We start from the raw sequence: 16,431 nt of genomic DNA on the forward strand, positions 1-16,431 counted from the left end.
GGGCTGATTGGGCTCCAGGCCTTCGTATCATAACAACCACACAAGAGGTGATGGAGCATGTTTTTATTTTATCAGCGCCAAACATTAGAATCGATACGGAGCTATCCTAGTATCGGACAACCCCTTTAAATATATTGACGGTTCCAGCTTTATGCAGGTGCTGAAGTTGCACCTGCAGTGCCAGCTATGACCACCTGGTGGTGTAAAGAATTATACGTGTGTCACCACGATACCCAGTAGGGTGGTCCGGGGTACGTCATACATGCCGCACACGCCTTATACACTGTGACCGTCCAGTAATAGCTGGAAAGTTACATATGCGCCATGGTCTCCCCCCAGAACGCAATGACAGCAGTGAAATGATATAATAGAAGATTTTATTTCAATGCTGCAGTAAGTGATACACAAAGCAGAGAGGTTCATGGGTAATAAATAACTGCTGTTTCCTTAATAGAAAAATAAAAGCTTTCTACACATCCAGGGACAGGCATTAATCTGGAGAAATGAGGTCTGCAAAAGAGGGGAGAGATTACATTCATCTTGTTGAAAAAGGTCATCGCATTCCTCTCCTGAAATACTCTGTGCTGCTGGGGACCCTGCTCCTTCCACTATGTAACTTCCGGTTAGACCTCGTACAGGAGACACAACGCACCCATCTCCTCATAAGCTCTGTGCTGCTGGGAGAACCTGTTCCTTCATATCTCTGAGTCATGGACGTCTTCTTGTCATCTTTAGGAAGCCATAATCGTCCCGGAGCTTCGCTGGGGTGGATCTGGTCCTCAGGTTTGGATACTGAATGGCTTCTGTCCAGGTGCTGGTTCTTCTTATGTCCTATGTAGCTCTTCACACCTGCATTGAGGACTTATCCTTCCCTTAAGCATGTAGATGTCCCTGAGACTTGATCTCCAGGACTTGGGATGGTTCTGAAGACTTGGGAGATCTCGTACTGTCAGATGTCTCCTGACAACCTCATGGTGACGCCAATGAAATTACATCAACGGAGAAGATCTACAGACAATGTGCCCATAAGGGCTCCCAGGGGTTTGGAGGAAGGTGAATACTGGTGGGAAGAGAAGTCACTGAAATGTCTGTGAGAAGATGACCATCTGGAGCACCATCATCCATGGACTGCACGAGACCTGGGAGATAAAATGGGCATTAATGACTGTGGTATAGTCCATGGTGTGGTCTGTACTCTGTGTACAGGGTGCACCGGCCAAGGTACACCCCACTGCCCCCAAACATCAGTGACAACACGTCTCTTCCATGATCTTGGAGACTCTAAATTACATCACGAGAAGAGAGACAGAGTCTACAAACGTTTCTTTAGTGCGGATCGTGGTACGTACGGAACACAGGAGACAGATGTTAGTGTATACTGGTGGCAGCTCAACTCTTGACAACATAACTGCTTTAATAGTCCCAAATTCTTCCTGTATCTCGAACTTCCTGGCCCAGCTGCAGCTCAGCACCTTAGTGCTCCTGTCCTGCTAGCCCAGGACTTCATCACTTCTGGGACCCGGGCTACACTTGCCCCAGTCTCACTACCTCGCAGTCTCAGGGTCGTCCTCCAGTGGACTCGTTGGCTCAGTACTCTGCTGTACTGATCTTCCTCTCAGTGGACCTACTCTGGAGCACCAGTGTCCTCCTCTCCCTTTACACTGATCTTCTTATCCCTTCTGCCGTTGTCAATACCATGGTTGCTTCTTGCCATAACTACTGTTGCTCTCTTCCTATTACACACTCTACAGCGTCCTCCTACTGAACTCTCACTTGGGTTTCCCAGACTGTCCCCTGATCTAGGACCTTCTAGCTAATCCTTATTGGGGTTCTCCAGTGAATCCAAGATGGGGGACAACTCATTAATCGGTTTGTGTCTGACCACTGGGACACGCACCAATCGACAGAATGGGGAATTTTTATTCCCGATGGGGCATTCTTTCAATGTTACAAAGTGGCGTGGCAGGTCAGATGCCCAAAAGCTGCTACGTTGATTCTTTAAGGACTTCTAAAAAATGCTAAGCACAACGTTTGTATCCGATATGGAATGACTGGAGCGGCGTACGAGCAAGCCAACTGCTGCCACATTATAAAAGTTCTCCACTCCACCGATCGGTGCAGGTTCCAGTGGTCAGACCCTCAATAATCAATAAATCATCGATTATCCTGTGCATAAGGCATACATTGTTTTCACTGGAGAACCCTTCTAACTCTCTGACGTAGTTATGGATATGACAGAAGCTTCCTATAGTACAATTCTATAACCCTCGGGTTCATGGAGTCCAAACAATCCGATACATACAAGACATGGAGTCCAGTCTTCAGCGGGTGCCAGCTTCACACATATGTGGACACTTCCAGATGCAGAAGACCCTGAAGACCTCGGTGTAGACAACCCTGCTGCCCACCAGTCCCTGCCCTGATGTAAGGGGTTGCTGGCATATCTCTGGCTCCAGACACTCGGGGGCAGAGATCTAGAACACAGCAGCACATTGATTGTCTACTTACCTGCTAGTAATGAACGATGCCTACATGTTCTCAGCTCCAAGATGGAAGATCAGGATAAGAAGGCACAAGAGGAGACGGGAAGGAGACGTCGTCTGGCCCGAGCTCAAGATCAGCAGACGGGTTTGTGTTTTCAGGCCAAAATCTGTGAATAAAATCCAAACATAAGAGTGAGGAGAACGCGATGATGGGGACAATTCATCAAGACTCCGCATAGCTCAGGCTCGCGCTGCGCCGGTCTGGACAGAGTACAGAGCTGAAGACGCAGAATGTTAAGATACCCAATTTTGCCAGAATTATGTGTAAATTACTTTGAAAAAGTCTAAAAATGTTGTCAGAAATTTGTCAAATTTGTCAAATTTTGCAACTTGGCCAGCTTCTCCCAGCTAAGTGAAAATGGGCAAAGCTGAGTGGAGCTGAGGTGTGACGGGATGCAGCGGGGGCATGACACAATGTGGCGGGTGGCATGACATGATGCGGCACGGGCATGGCACGAAGCGGTGGGAGCATGGAACGATGCGGCGGGGGCATGGCACGATATGGCGGGGGCATGACATGATGCGGCTGGGGCATGGCACAATGCGGCGGGGGCATGACACGATGAGGCGGGGCATGACACGATGCGGCGGGGCATGACACGATGCGGCGGGGGCATGACACGATGTGGCGGGGCATGACACGATGCGGCGGGGCATGACACGATGCGGCGGGGCATGACACGATGCGGCGGGGGCATGACACGATGCGGCGGGGGGATGGGCACAATGACTCTTCTAACTCTGACGAGCTGTGGTATTCCTTACGCCAGAAATCTTACTCCAGCCAGATTGCTGTAGGACATCGAGGTGCAGAGGAACAAACCATGAACCAGGGGTGTCTGACTTCACGTAAAACGCCAAAAGGTGAAAACATTTTGCGCATATTGCCTATGTACAGTATATGTCACATTCATCACATTCATATACTATACTGTTGTGAATTCTGTGGCAGAGCTCCCTCCTGTGGTCACAAGTGGTACTTCGGCTGATTCTCTCTGGGAGCTTTCGTTTGTGGAGGAAAGTGGTACTGCGGCTTCTGAGTTTCCTCCCTCAGGTGATCTGGTGAGGTCGTTAGGTGCTTCTCTACTTAACTCCACCTAATGCTTTGATCCATGCTTCCTGTCAATGTTCCAGTGTTGGACTTGTTTTTCCCTGGATCATTCCTGTGGCCTGCTGCTCTGCATAGCTAAGTTCTTCTTTGCTATTTGTTTGCTATTTTTTCTGTCCAGCTTGTCTAATTGTTTTGCTGGAAGCTCTGGGACGCAAAGGGTGTACCTCCGTGCCGTTAGTTCGGTACGGAGGGTCTTTTTGCCTCCTTTGCATGGTTTTCTTTAGGGTTTTGTGTAGACCGCAAAGTTATCTTTCCTATCCTCGCTCTGTTAAGAAAGTCGGGCCTCACTTTGCTGAATCTGTTTCATCCCTACGTTTGTCTTTTCATCTTAACTCACAGTCATTATATGTGGGGGGCTGCCTTTTCCTTTGGGGTATTTCTCTGAGGCAAGGTAGGCTTATTTTCTATCTTCAGGCTAGTTAGTTTCTCAGGCTGTGCCGAGTTGCATAGGTAGAGTTAGGCGCAATCCACGGCTGCCTCTAGTGTTGTTTGGAGAGGATTAGGGATTGCGGTCTGCAGAGTTCCCACGTCTCAGAGCTCGTTCTGTTATTTTGGGTTACTGTCAGATCACTGTATGTGCTCTGACCGCTATGTCCATTGTGATACTGAATTGCCTATCACAACAGTACAGGAAGCCAAAAGTGCTAATGATTCTCAATAGAGGGAAAAAAGAAGTTCTGAGACCATTTTTTTTTCTTTGCACTGTGTTTTGCCTTTTTTTTCCCCTAGACATTTGGGTGGTTCAGGACACAGGTGTAGCAATGGACATTAAAGGTCTGTCTTCATGTGTGGATCAGCTCACGGCAAGAGTTCAAAATATTCAAGATTTTGTGGTTCAGAATTCTTTGTTAGAACCGAGAATTCCTATTCCAGATTTGTTTTTTGGAGATAGAACTAAATTTCTGAGTTTCAAAAATAATTGTAAATTATTTCTGGCTTTGAAACCTCGCTCCTCTGGTGACCCAGTTCAACAGGTTAGGATCGTCATTTCTTTTTTGCGTGGCGACCCTCAGGATTGGGCATTTTCTCTTGCGTCAGGAGATCCTGCATTAAGTAATATCGATGCGTTTTTCCTGGCGCTTGGATTGCTGTACGATGAGCCTAATTCAGTAGATCAGGCAGAAAAAAATTTGCTGGCTCTTTGTCAGGCTCAGGATGAGATAGAGGTATATTGCCAGAAATTTAGAAAGTGGTCCGTGCTCACTCAATGGAATGAATCTGCGCTGGCAGCTATATTCAGAAAGGGTCTCTCTGAAGCCCTTAAGGATGTCATGGTGGGATTTCCTATGCCTGCTGGTTTGAATGAGTCTATGTCTTTGGCCATTCAGATTGGTCGACGCTTGCGTGAGCGTAAATCTGTGCACAATTTGGCGGTATTACCTGAGATTAAACCTGAGCCTATGCAGTGCGATAGGACTATGACCAGAGTTGAACAGCAAGAACACAGACGTCTGAATGGGCTGTGTTTCTACTGTGGTGATTCCACTCATGCTATCTCTGATTGTCCTAAGCGCACTAAGCGGTTCGCTAGGTCTGCCACCATTGGTACGGTACAATCTAAGTTCCTTCTGTCCGTTACCTTGATCTGCTCTTTGTCATCGTATTCTGTCATGGCGTTTGTGGATTCATGCGCTGCCCTGAATTTGATGGACTTGGAATATGCTAAGCGTTGTGGGTTTTTCTTGGAGCCCTTGCAGTGTCCTATTCCATTGAGAGGAATTGATGCTACGCCTTTGGCCAAGAATAAGCCTCAGTACTGGACCCAGCTGACCATGTGCATGGCTCCTGCACATCAGGAGGTTATTCGCTTTCTGGTGTTGCATAATCTGCATGATGTGGTCGTGTTGGGGTTGCCATGGCTACAAGCCCATAATCCAGTATTGGATTGGAAATCCATGTCGGTGTCCAGCTGGGGTTGTCAAGGGGTACATGGTGATGTTCCATTTCTGTCAATTTCGTCATCCACCCCTTCTGAGGTTCCAGAGTTCTTGTCTGATTACCGGGATGTATTTGATGAGCCCAAGTCCGATACCCTACCTCCGCATAGGGATTGTGATTGTGCTATCAATTTGATTCCTGGTAGTAAATTCCCAAAAGGTCGACTGTTTAATTTATCCGTGCCTGAGCACACCGCTATGCGCAGTTATGTGAAGGAATCCCTGGAGAAGGGGCATATTCGCCCGTCATCGTCGCCATTAGGAGCAGGGTTCTTTTTTGTAGCCAAGAAGGATGGTTCGCTGAGACCTTGTATAGATTACCGCCTTCTTAATAAGATCACTGTTAAATTTCAGTACCCCTTGCCATTGTTATCTGATTTGTTTGCTCGGATTAAGGGGGCTAGTTGGTTCACCAAGATAGATCTTCGTGGTGCGTATAATCTGGTGCGAATCAAGCGAGGCGATGAATGGAAAACTGCATTTAATACGCCCGAGGGTCATTTTGAGTATCTAGTGATGCCATTCGGACTTGTCAATGCTCCATCAGTGTTTCAGTCCTTTATGCATGACATCTTCCGAGAGTACCTGGATAAATTCCTGATTGTGTACTTAGATGACATTTTGATCTTCTCGGATGATTGGGAGTCTCATGTGAAGCAGGTCAAAACGGTTTTTCAGGTCCTGCGTGCTAATTCTTTGTTTGTGAAGGGATCAAAGTGTCTCTTTGGTGTTCAGAAGGTTTCATTTTTGGGGTTCATCTTTTCCCCTTCTACTATCGAGATGGATCCGGTTAAGGTCCAAGCCATCCATGATTGGACTCAGCCGACATCTCTGAAAAGTCTGCAAAAGTTCCTGGGCTTTGCTAATTTTTATCGTCGCTTCATCTGCAATTTTTCTAGTATTGCCAAACCATTGACCGATTTGACCAAGAAGGGTGCTGATTTGGTCAATTGGTCTTCTGCTGCTGTGGAAGCTTTTCAAGAGTTGAAGCGTCGTTTTTCTTCTGCCCCTGTGTTGTGTCAACCAGATGTTTCTCTTCCGTTCCAGGTCGAGGTAGATGCTTCTGAGATTGGAGCAGGGGCTGTTTTGTCGCAGAGAGGTTCTGATTGCTCAGCGATGAAACCATGCGCTTTTTTTTCCAGGAAGTTTTCGCCTGCTGAGCGAAATTATGATGTGGGCAACCGAGAGTTGCTGGCCATGAAGTGGGCATTCGAGGAGTGGCGTCAGTGGCTTGAAGGAGCTAAGCATCGCGTGGTGGTATTGACTGATCATAAGAACTTGACTTATCTCGAGTCTGCTAAGCGTTTGAATCCTAGACAGGCTCGTTGGTCGCTGTTTTTTGCCCGTTTTGACTTTGTGATTTCGTACCTTCCGGGCTCTAAAAATGTGAAGGCAGATGCTCTGTCTAGGAGTTTTGTGCCCGACTCTCCGGGTTTATCTGAGCCGGCGGGTATCCTCAAGGAAGGAGTAATTGTGTCTGCCATCTCCCCTGATTTGCAGCGGGTGCTGCAAAAATTTCAGGCTAATAAACCTGATCGTTGTCCAGCGGAGAAACTGTTTGTCCCTGATAGGTGGACGAATAAAGTTATCTCTGAGGTTCATTGTTCGGTGTTGGCTGGTCATCCTGGAATCTTTGGTACCAGAGAGTTAGTGGCTAGATCCTTTTGGTGGCCATCTCTGTCACGGGATGTGCGTACTTTTGTGCAGTCCTGTGGGATTTGTGCTCGGGCTAAGCCCTGCTGTTCTCGTGCCAGTGGGTTGCTTTTGCCCTTGCCGGTCCCGAAGAGGCCTTGGACACATATCTCTATGGATTTTATTTCAGATCTTCCCGTTTCTCAAAAGATGTCAGTCATTTGGGTGGTCTGTGATCGCTTTTCTAAGATGGTCCATCTGGTACCCTTGTCTAAATTGCCTTCCTCCTCTGATTTGGTGCCATTGTTCTTCCAGCATGTGGTTCGTTTGCATGGCATTCCAGAGAATATCGTTTCTGACAGAGGTTCCCAGTTTGTTTCGAGGTTTTGGCGAGCCTTTTGTGGTAGGATGGGCATTGACTTGTCTTTTTCCTCGGCTTTCCATCCTCAGACTAATGGCCAGACCGAAAGAACCAATCAGACCTTGGAAACCTATCAGAGATGCTTTGTTTCTGCCGATCAGGATGACTGGGTGTCCTTTTTGCCTTTGGCTGAGTTCGCCCTTAGTAATCGGGCCAGCTCGGCTACCTTGGTTTCGCCATTTTTCTGCAATTCTGGGTTCCATCCTCGTTTCTCTTCAGGACAGGTTGAGTCTTCGGACTGTCCTGGTGTGGATTCTGTGGTGGACAGGTTGCAGCAGATTTGGACTCATGTAGTGGACAATTTGACCTTGTCCCAGGAGAAGGCTCATCGTTTCGCTAATCGCAGACGCCGTGTGGGTCCCCGACTTCGTGTTGGGGATCTGGTTTGGTTATCTTCTCGTCATAACATAGTAACATAGTAACATAGTTAGTAAGGCCGAAAAAAGACATTTGTCCATCCAGTTCAGCCTATATTCCATCATAATAAATACCCAGATCTACGTCCTTCTACAGAACCTAATAATTGTATGATACAATATTGTTCTGCTCCAGGAAGACATCCAGGCCTCTCTTGAACCCCTCGAATGAGTTCGCCATCACCACCTCCTCAGGCAAGCAATTCCAGATTCTCACTGCCCTAACAGTAAAGAATCCTCTTCTATGTTGGTGGAAAAACCTTCTCTCCTCCAGACGCAAAGAATGCCCCCTTGTGCCCGTCACCTTCCTTGGTATAAACAGATCCTCAGCGAGATATTTGTATTGTCCCCTTATATACTTATACATGGTTATTAGATCGCCCCTCAGTCGTCTTTTTTCTAGACTAAATAATCCTAATTTCGCTAATCTATCTGGGTATTGTAGTTCTCCCATCCCCTTTATTAATTTTGTTGCCCTCCTTTGTACTCTCTCTAGTTCCATTATATCCTTCCTGAGCACCGGTGCCCAAAACTGGACACAGTACTCCATGTGCGGTCTAACTAGGGATTTGTACAGAGGCAGTATAATGCTCTCATCATGTGTATCCAGACCTCTTTTAATGCACCCCATGATCCTGTTTGCCTTGGCAGCTGCTGCCTGGCACTGGCTGCTCCAGGTAAGTTTATCATTAACTAGGATCCCCAAGTCCTTCTCCCTGTCAGATTTACCCAGTGGTTTCCCGTTCAGTGTGTAATGGTGTCATATTCCTATGAAGGTTTCCTCTCCTAAGTTTAAACCTCGTTTCATTGGTCCGTATAGGATTTCTGAGGTTCTTAATCCTGTGTCTTTTCGTCTGACCCTTCCAGATTCATTTTCCATACATAACTGTTGTGAATTCTGTGGCTGAGTCCAATAGTAGAGAAAACACACATCCGCACTGCTCAAAGGTCCAACTCAGTGACCGTATTATAATATCGGTCTAGCACCACAGAAAGTGATACTGGCTGTATGAATCCTTTACACCTGAATCAACGGGGTGCTGCTGCCAGGAAAAATGTGTGCAGAATCCAAATGGCAAAAAAGAAAAAGTAGGCGCGCACTTACCCTGTTGCGGTGAATATCACTTTATTAGGACATATAAACAAACGGATAGCAGGGAGGGATAGGGTCAGCCACGGACAACGATCGTTTCGTGCTCTACGGCACTTCAACGGGTCCTCTGTGGCTGAATTCACTCCTGTGGTCACAAGTGGTACTGCAGCTTCTGAGCTTCCTTCCTCAGGTGTTCTGGTGAGCTCATTAGCTGCTTCGTTACTTAACTCCACCTGATGCTGCTATCCTTGCTCCTAGTCAATGTTCCAGTGTTGGATCTGAGCTTCTCCTGATTGTTCCTGTGACCTGCTGCTCTGTATAGCTAAGTGCTTTTTTGCTATTTTGTTGCCTTTTTTCTGTCCAGCTTGTCTTTTGTTTTGCTGGAAGCTCTGAGACGCAAAGGGTGTACCGCCGTGCCGTTAGTCCGGCACGGTGGGTCTTTTTTGCCCCTTTGCGTGGGTTTTGCTTTAGGGTTTTTTGTAGACTGCAAAGTTCGCTTTACTGTCCTCGCTCTGTCTAAGAATATCGGGCCCCACTTTGCTGAATCTATTTCATCCCTACGTTTTGTCTTTTCATCTTACTCACAGTCATTATATGTGGGGGGCTGCCTTTTCCTTTGGGGTATTTCTCTGGGGGCAAGTCAGGCCTATTTTTCTATCGTCAGGCTAGCTAGTTTCTTAGGCTGTGCCGAGTTGCCTAGGTAGTTGTTAGGCGCAATCCACAGCCGCTTTTAGTTGTGTTTAGGATAGGATCAGGTGTGCAGTCTACAGAGTTTCCACGTCTCAGAGCTCGTTCTTTTGTTTTTGGGTATTTGTCAGATCACTGTGTGCGCTCTGATCGCTAGGCACACTGTGTCTCTGGATTGCCTTCATTACACCTTTCATTAGCAGACATAACAGTACTAGGAGCCTACTAATGATTCTCAATAGAGGGAAAGAAAAAGTTCTGACATCATTTTTTTTTTTTTTCTCTGCTCTGTGTTCACTTTTTTTTTTTTCCCCTAGACATTTGGGTGTTTCTGGACACAGGTGTGGACATGGATTTTCAGGGTCTGTGCTCTTCAATGGATAATCTCGTTATAAATGTACAAAAGATTCAAGATACTATTGATCAGAAATCTATGTTAGAACCAAGAATTCCTATTCCTGATTTGTTTTTTGGAGATAGAACTAAGTTTCCAAGTTTCAAAAATAATTGTAAGCTATTTCTGGCCTTGAAACCTCATTCTTCTGGTAATCCTATTCAACAGGTTTTGATTATTATTTCTTTTTTGCGCGGCGACCCTCAAGACTGGGCATTTTCTCTTGCGCCAGGAGACCCTGCATTGAGTAGTGTCGATGCGTTTTTCCTGGCACTCGGATTACTGTACGATGAGCCTAATTCAGTGGATCAGGCTGAGAAAAATTTGCTGGCTTTGTGCCAGGGTCAGGATGATATAGAAGTATATTGTCAGAAATTTAGGAAATGGTCAGTACTCACTCAGTGGAATGAATCTGCGCTGGCAGCTTTGTTCAGAAAGGGTCTCTCTGAGGCTCTTAAGGATGTCATGGTGGGATTTCCTATGCCTGCTGGTTTGAATGAGTCTTTGTCTTTAGCCATTCAGATCGGTAGACGCTTGCGCGAGCGTAAATCTGTGCACCATTTGGCGGTATTGCCTGAGGTTAAACCTGAGCCTATGCAGTGCGATAGGACTATGACTAGAGTTGAACGGCAAGAATACAGACGTCTGAATGGTCTGTGTTTCTACTGTGGTGATTCCACTCATGCTATTTCTGATTGTCCTAAGCGCACTAAGCGGTCCGCTAGGTCTGCCGTCATTGGTACTGTACAGTCCAAATTCCTTCTGTCCATTACCTTGATATGCTCTTTGTCGTCGTTTTCTGTCATGGCGTTTGTGGATTCAGGCGCTGCCCTAAATCTGATGGATTTGGATTATGCTAAACGTTGTGGGTTTTTCTTGGAGCCTTTGCGGTGTCCTATTCCATTGAGAGGAATTGATGCTACACCTTTGGCCAAGAATAAACCTCAATACTGGGCCCAGCTGACCATGTGCATGGCTCCTGCACATCAGGAAGTTATTCGCTTTCTGGTGTTGCATAATCTGCATGATGTGGTCGTGTTGGGGTTGCCATGGCTACAAACCCATAATCCAGTATTGGATTGGAATTCCATGTCGGTATCCAGCTGGGGTTGTCAGGGGGTACATGGTGATGTTCCATTTTTGTCGATTTCGTCATCCACCCCTTCTGAGGTCCCAGAGTTCTTGTCTGATTATCAGGATGTATTTGAAGAGCCCAAGTCCGATGCCCTACCTCCGCATAGGGATTGTGATTGTGCTATCAATTTGATTCCTGGTAGTAAATTCCCTAAAGGTCGATTATTTAATTTATCCGTGCCCGAACACGCCGCTATGCGCAGTTATGTGAAGGAATCCCTAGAGAAGGGACATATTCGCCCATCGTCATCACCACTGGGAGCAGGGTTCTTCTTTGTAGCTAAGAAGGATGGTTCGCTGAGACCGTGTATTGATTACCGCCTTCTTAATAAGATCACTGTTAAATTTCAGTATCCCTTGCCATTGTTATCTGACTTGTTTGCTCGGATTAAGGGGGCTAGTTGGTTCACTAAGATAGATCTTCGTGGTGCGTATAATCTGGTGAGAATCAGGCAAGGAGATGAATGGAAAACTGCATTCAATACGCCCGAGGGTCATTTTGAGTATCTAGTGATGCCGTTCGGACTTGCCAATGCTCCATCTGTGTTTCAATCCTTTATGCATGACATCTTCCGTGAGTACCTGGATAAATTCCTGATTGTTTACTTGGATGACATTTTGATCTTCTCAGATGATTGGGAGTCTCATGTGAAGCAGGTCAGAATGGTTTTTCAGGTCCTGCGTGCTAACTCTTTGTTTGTGAAGGGATCAAAGTGTCTCTTCGGTGTGCAGAAAGTTTCATTTTTGGGATTCATCTTTTCCCCTTCTACTATCGAGATGGATCCAGTTAAGGTCCAAGCCATCCAGGATTGGATTCAGCCGACATCTCTGAAAAGTCTGCAAAAGTTCCTGGGCTTTGCTAATTTTTATCGTCGCTTCATCTGTAATTTTTCTAGCATTGCCAAACCATTGACCGATTTGACCAAGAAGGGTGCTGATTTGGTCAATTGGTCTTCTGCTGCTGTGGAAGCTTTTCAGGAGTTGAAGCGTCGTTTTTCTTCTGCCCCTGTGTTGTGTCAGCCAGATGTTTCTCTTCCGTTCCAGGTCGAGGTTGATGCTTCTGAGATTGGAGCAGGGGCGGTTTTGTCACAGAGAGGTTCTGATTGCTCAGTGATGAAACCATGTGCTTTCTTTTCCAGGAAGTTTTCGCCCGCTGAGCGTAATTATGATGTGGGCAACCGAGAGTTGCTGGCCATGAAGTGGGCATTCGAGGAGTGGCGTCATTGGCTTGAAGGAGCTAAGCATCGCGTGGTGGTATTGACTGATCATAAGAACTTGACTTATCTCGAGTCTGCCAAGCGCTTGAATCCTAGACAGGCCCGTTGGTCGTTATTTTTTGCCCGCTTCGACTTTGTGATTTCGTACCTTCCGGGCTCTAAAAATGTGAAGGCGGATGCTCTGTCTAGGAGTTTTGTGCCCGACTCTCCGGGTTTATCTGAGCCAGCGGGTATCCTCAAGGAAGGAGTCATTGTGTCTGCCATCTCCCCTGATTTGCGGCGGGTGCTGCAAAAATTTCAGGCGAATAAACCTGATCGTTGTCCAGCGGAGAAACTGTTCGTCCCTGATAGGTGGACTAATAAACTTATCTCTGAACTTCATTGTTCGGTGTTGGCTGGTCATACTGGAATCTTTGGTACCAGAGAGTTAGTGGCTAGATCCTTCTGGTGGCCATCTCTGTCACGGGATGTACGTACTTTTGTGCAGTCCTGTGGGATTTGTGCTAGGGCTAAGCCCTCCTGTTCTCGTGCCAGTGGGTTGCTTTTGCCCTTGCCGGTCCCAAAGAGGCCTTGGACACATATTTCGATGGATTTCATTTCTGACCTTCCCGTTTCTCAAAAGATGTCAGTCATTTGGGTGGTCTGTGATCGCTTTTCTAAAATGGTCCATCTGGTGCCCTTGGCTAAATTGCCTTCCTCCTCTGATTTGGTACCTTTGTTCTTTCAGCATGTGGTTCGGTTGCATGGCATTCCTGAGAATATTGTTTCTGACAGAGGTTCCCAGTTTGTTTCAAGGTTCTGGCGAGCCTTTTGTGGTAGGATGGGCATTGACCTATCCTTTTCCTCGGCTTTCCATCCTCAGACTAATGGCCAGACCGAACGAACCAATCAGACCTTGGAAACATATCTGAGATGTTTTGTTTCTGCAGACCAGGATGATTGGGTGTCCTTTTTGCCGTTGGCTGAGTTCGCCCTTAATAATCGGGCCAGCTCGGCTACCTTGGTTTCTCCATTTTTCTGCAATTCTGGGTTCCATCCTCGTTTCTCTTCAGGACAGGTTGAGTCTTCGGACTGTCCTGGTGTGGATTCTGTGGTGGACAGGTTGCAGCAGATCTGGACTCAGGTAGTGGACAATTTGACCTTGTCCCAGGAGAAGGCTCAACTTTTCGCTAATCGCAGACGCCGTGTGGGTCCCCGACTTCGTGTTGGGGATCTGGTTTGGTTATCTTCTCGTCATATTCCTATGAAGGTTTCCTCTCCTAAATTTAAACCTCGTTTTATTGGTCCGTATAGGATTTCTAAGGTTCTCAATCCTGTGTCTTTTCGTCTGACCCTCCCAGACTCCTTTTCCATACATAATGTATTCCATAGGTCATTGTTGCGGAGATACGTGGCACCTATGGTTCCATCTGTTGAGCCTCCTGCCCCGGTTTTGGTGGAGGGGGTATTGGAGTATATTGTGGAGAAGATTTTGGATTCTCGTGTTTCTAGACGGAAACTCCAGTATCTGGTTAAATGGAAGGGTTATGCTCAGGAAGATAATTCCTGGGTTTTTGCCTCTGATGTTCATGCTCCCGATCTTGTTCGTGCCTTTCATGCGGCTCATCCTGGTAGGCCTGGGGGCTCTGGTGAGGGTTCGGTGACCCCTCCTCAAGGGGGGGTACTGTTGTGAATAATGTGGCTGAATTCACTCCTGTGGTCACAAGTGGTACTGCAGCTTCTGAGCTTCCTTCCTCAGGTGTTCTGGTGAGCTCATTAGCTGCTTCGTTACTTAACTCCACCTGATGCTGCTATCCTTGCTCCTAGTCAATGTTCTAGTGTTGGATCTAAGCTTCTCCTGATTGTTCCTGTGACCTGCTGCTCTGTATAGCTAAGTGCTTTTTTGCTATTTTGTTGCCTTTTTTCTGTCCAGCTTGTCTTTTGTTTTGCTGGAAGCTCTGAGACGCAAAGGGTGTACCGCCGTGCCGTTAGTCCAGCACGGTGGGTCTTTTTTGCCCCTTTGCGTGGGTTTTGCTTTAGGGTTTTTTGTAGACTGCAAAGTTCGCTTTACTGTCCTCGCTCTGTCTAAGAATATCGGGCCCCACTTTGCTGAATCTATTTCATCCCTACGTTTTGTCTTTTCATCTTACTCACAGTCATTATATGTGGGGGGCTGCCTTTTCCTTTGGGGTATTTCTCTGGGGGCAAGTCAGGCCTATTTTTCTATCTTCAGGCTAGCTAGTTTCTTAGGCTGTGCCGAGTTGCCTAGGTAGTTGTTAGGCGCAATCCACAGCCGCTTTTAGTTGTGTTTAGGATAGGATCAGGTGTGCAGTCTACAGAGTTTCCACGTCTCAGAGCTCGTTCTTTTGTTTTTGGGTATTTGTCAGATCACTGTGTGCGCTCTGATCACTAGGCACACTGTGTCTCTGGATTGCCTTCATTACACCTTTCATTAGCAGACATAACACATAACATCTTCCATAGGTCATTGTTGCGGAGATATGTGGCACCTATGGTTCCATCTGTTGACCCTCCTGCCCCGGTTTTGGTGGAGGGGGAATTGGAGTATATTGTGGAGAAGATTTTGGATTCTCGTGTTTCAAGACGGAAACTCCAGTATCTGGTTAAATGGAAGGGGTATGCTCAGGAAGATAATTCCTGGGTTTTTGCCTCTGATGTCCATGCTCCCGATCTTGTTCGTACCTTTCATGTGGCTCATCCTGGTCGGCCTGGGGGCTCTGGTGAGGGTTCGGTGACCCCTCCTCAAGGGGGGGGTACTGTTGTGAATTCTGTGGCAGAGCTCCCTCCTGTGGTCACAAGTGGTACTTCGGCTGATTCTCTCTGGGAGCTTTCGTTTGTGGAGAAAAGTGGTACTGCGGCTTCTGAGTTTCCTCCCTCAGGTGATCTGGTGAGGTCGTTAGGTGCTTCTCTACTTAACTCCACCTAATGCTTTGATCCATGCTTCCTGTCAATGTTCCAGTGTTGGACTTGTTTTTCCCTGGATCATTCCTGTGGCCTGCTGCTCTGCATAGCTAAGTTCTTCTTTGCTATTTGTTTGCTATTTTTTCTGTCCAGCTTGTCTAATTGTTTTGCTGGAAGCTCTGGGACGCAAAGGGTGTACCTCCGTGCCGTTAGTTCGGTACGGAGGGTCTTTTTGCCTCCTTTGCATGGTTTTCTTTAGGGTTTTGTGTAGACCGCAAAGTTATCTTTCCTATCCTCGCTCTGTTAAGAAAGTCGGGCCTCACTTTGCTGAATCTGTTTCATCCCTACGTTTGTCTTTTCATCTTAACTCACAGTCATTATATGTGGGGGGCTGCCTTTTCCTTTGGGGTATTTCTCTGAGGCAAGGTAGGCTTATTTTCTATCTTCAGGCTAGTTAGTTTCTCAGGCTGTGCCGAGTTGCATAGGTAGAGTTAGGTGCAATCCACGGCTGCCTCTAGTGTTGTTTGGAGAGGATTAGGGATTGCGGTCTGCAGAGTTCCCACGTCTCAGAGCTCGTTCTGTTATTTTGGGTTATTGTCAAATCACTGTATGTGCTCTGACCGCTATGTCCATTGTGATACTGAATTGCCTATCACAACACTATACACCTGTGATGTCATCACTCATATATTGCACTCCTATTATGTCATCATTCATATACTATACACCTGTGATGTCATCAGTCACATATTACTCTCTTATGATGTCACCATTCATATACTATAAACCTGTGATGTCATCAATCACATATTACACTCCTATGATGTCACCATTCATATACTATATACCTGTGATGTCAGTCATATATTACTCTCCTATGATGTCACGATTCATATATTATACAGCTGTGATGTCATCAGTCACATATTACTCTACTATAATGTC

General features: G+C 46.6%; 1 protein-coding gene across 1 annotated transcript in view; it reads right to left on the bottom strand.

Moving 5' to 3' along the window:
* Window positions 1-360: 360 nt before the first annotated feature.
* The window catches only part of VTCN1 (V-set domain containing T cell activation inhibitor 1), a 54,079-nt gene continuing 38,008 nt past the window's right edge, over window positions 361-16,431 (bottom strand). The window contains exons 5-6 of the mRNA XM_069760445.1: window positions 2,509-2,650; window positions 361-1,139 (exon numbers count right to left, since the gene is read on the bottom strand). Of these exons, the coding sequence (XP_069616546.1) occupies window positions 2,529-2,650 (122 nt within the window). The 3' untranslated portion in view covers window positions 361-1,139; window positions 2,509-2,528. The remainder of the gene's footprint in view (window positions 1,140-2,508; window positions 2,651-16,431) is intronic.

The sequence above is a fragment of the Ranitomeya imitator genome, chromosome 3 (genome assembly GCF_032444005.1).
Source record: "Ranitomeya imitator isolate aRanImi1 chromosome 3, aRanImi1.pri, whole genome shotgun sequence".
NCBI lineage: Eukaryota > Metazoa > Chordata > Amphibia > Anura > Dendrobatidae > Ranitomeya > Ranitomeya imitator.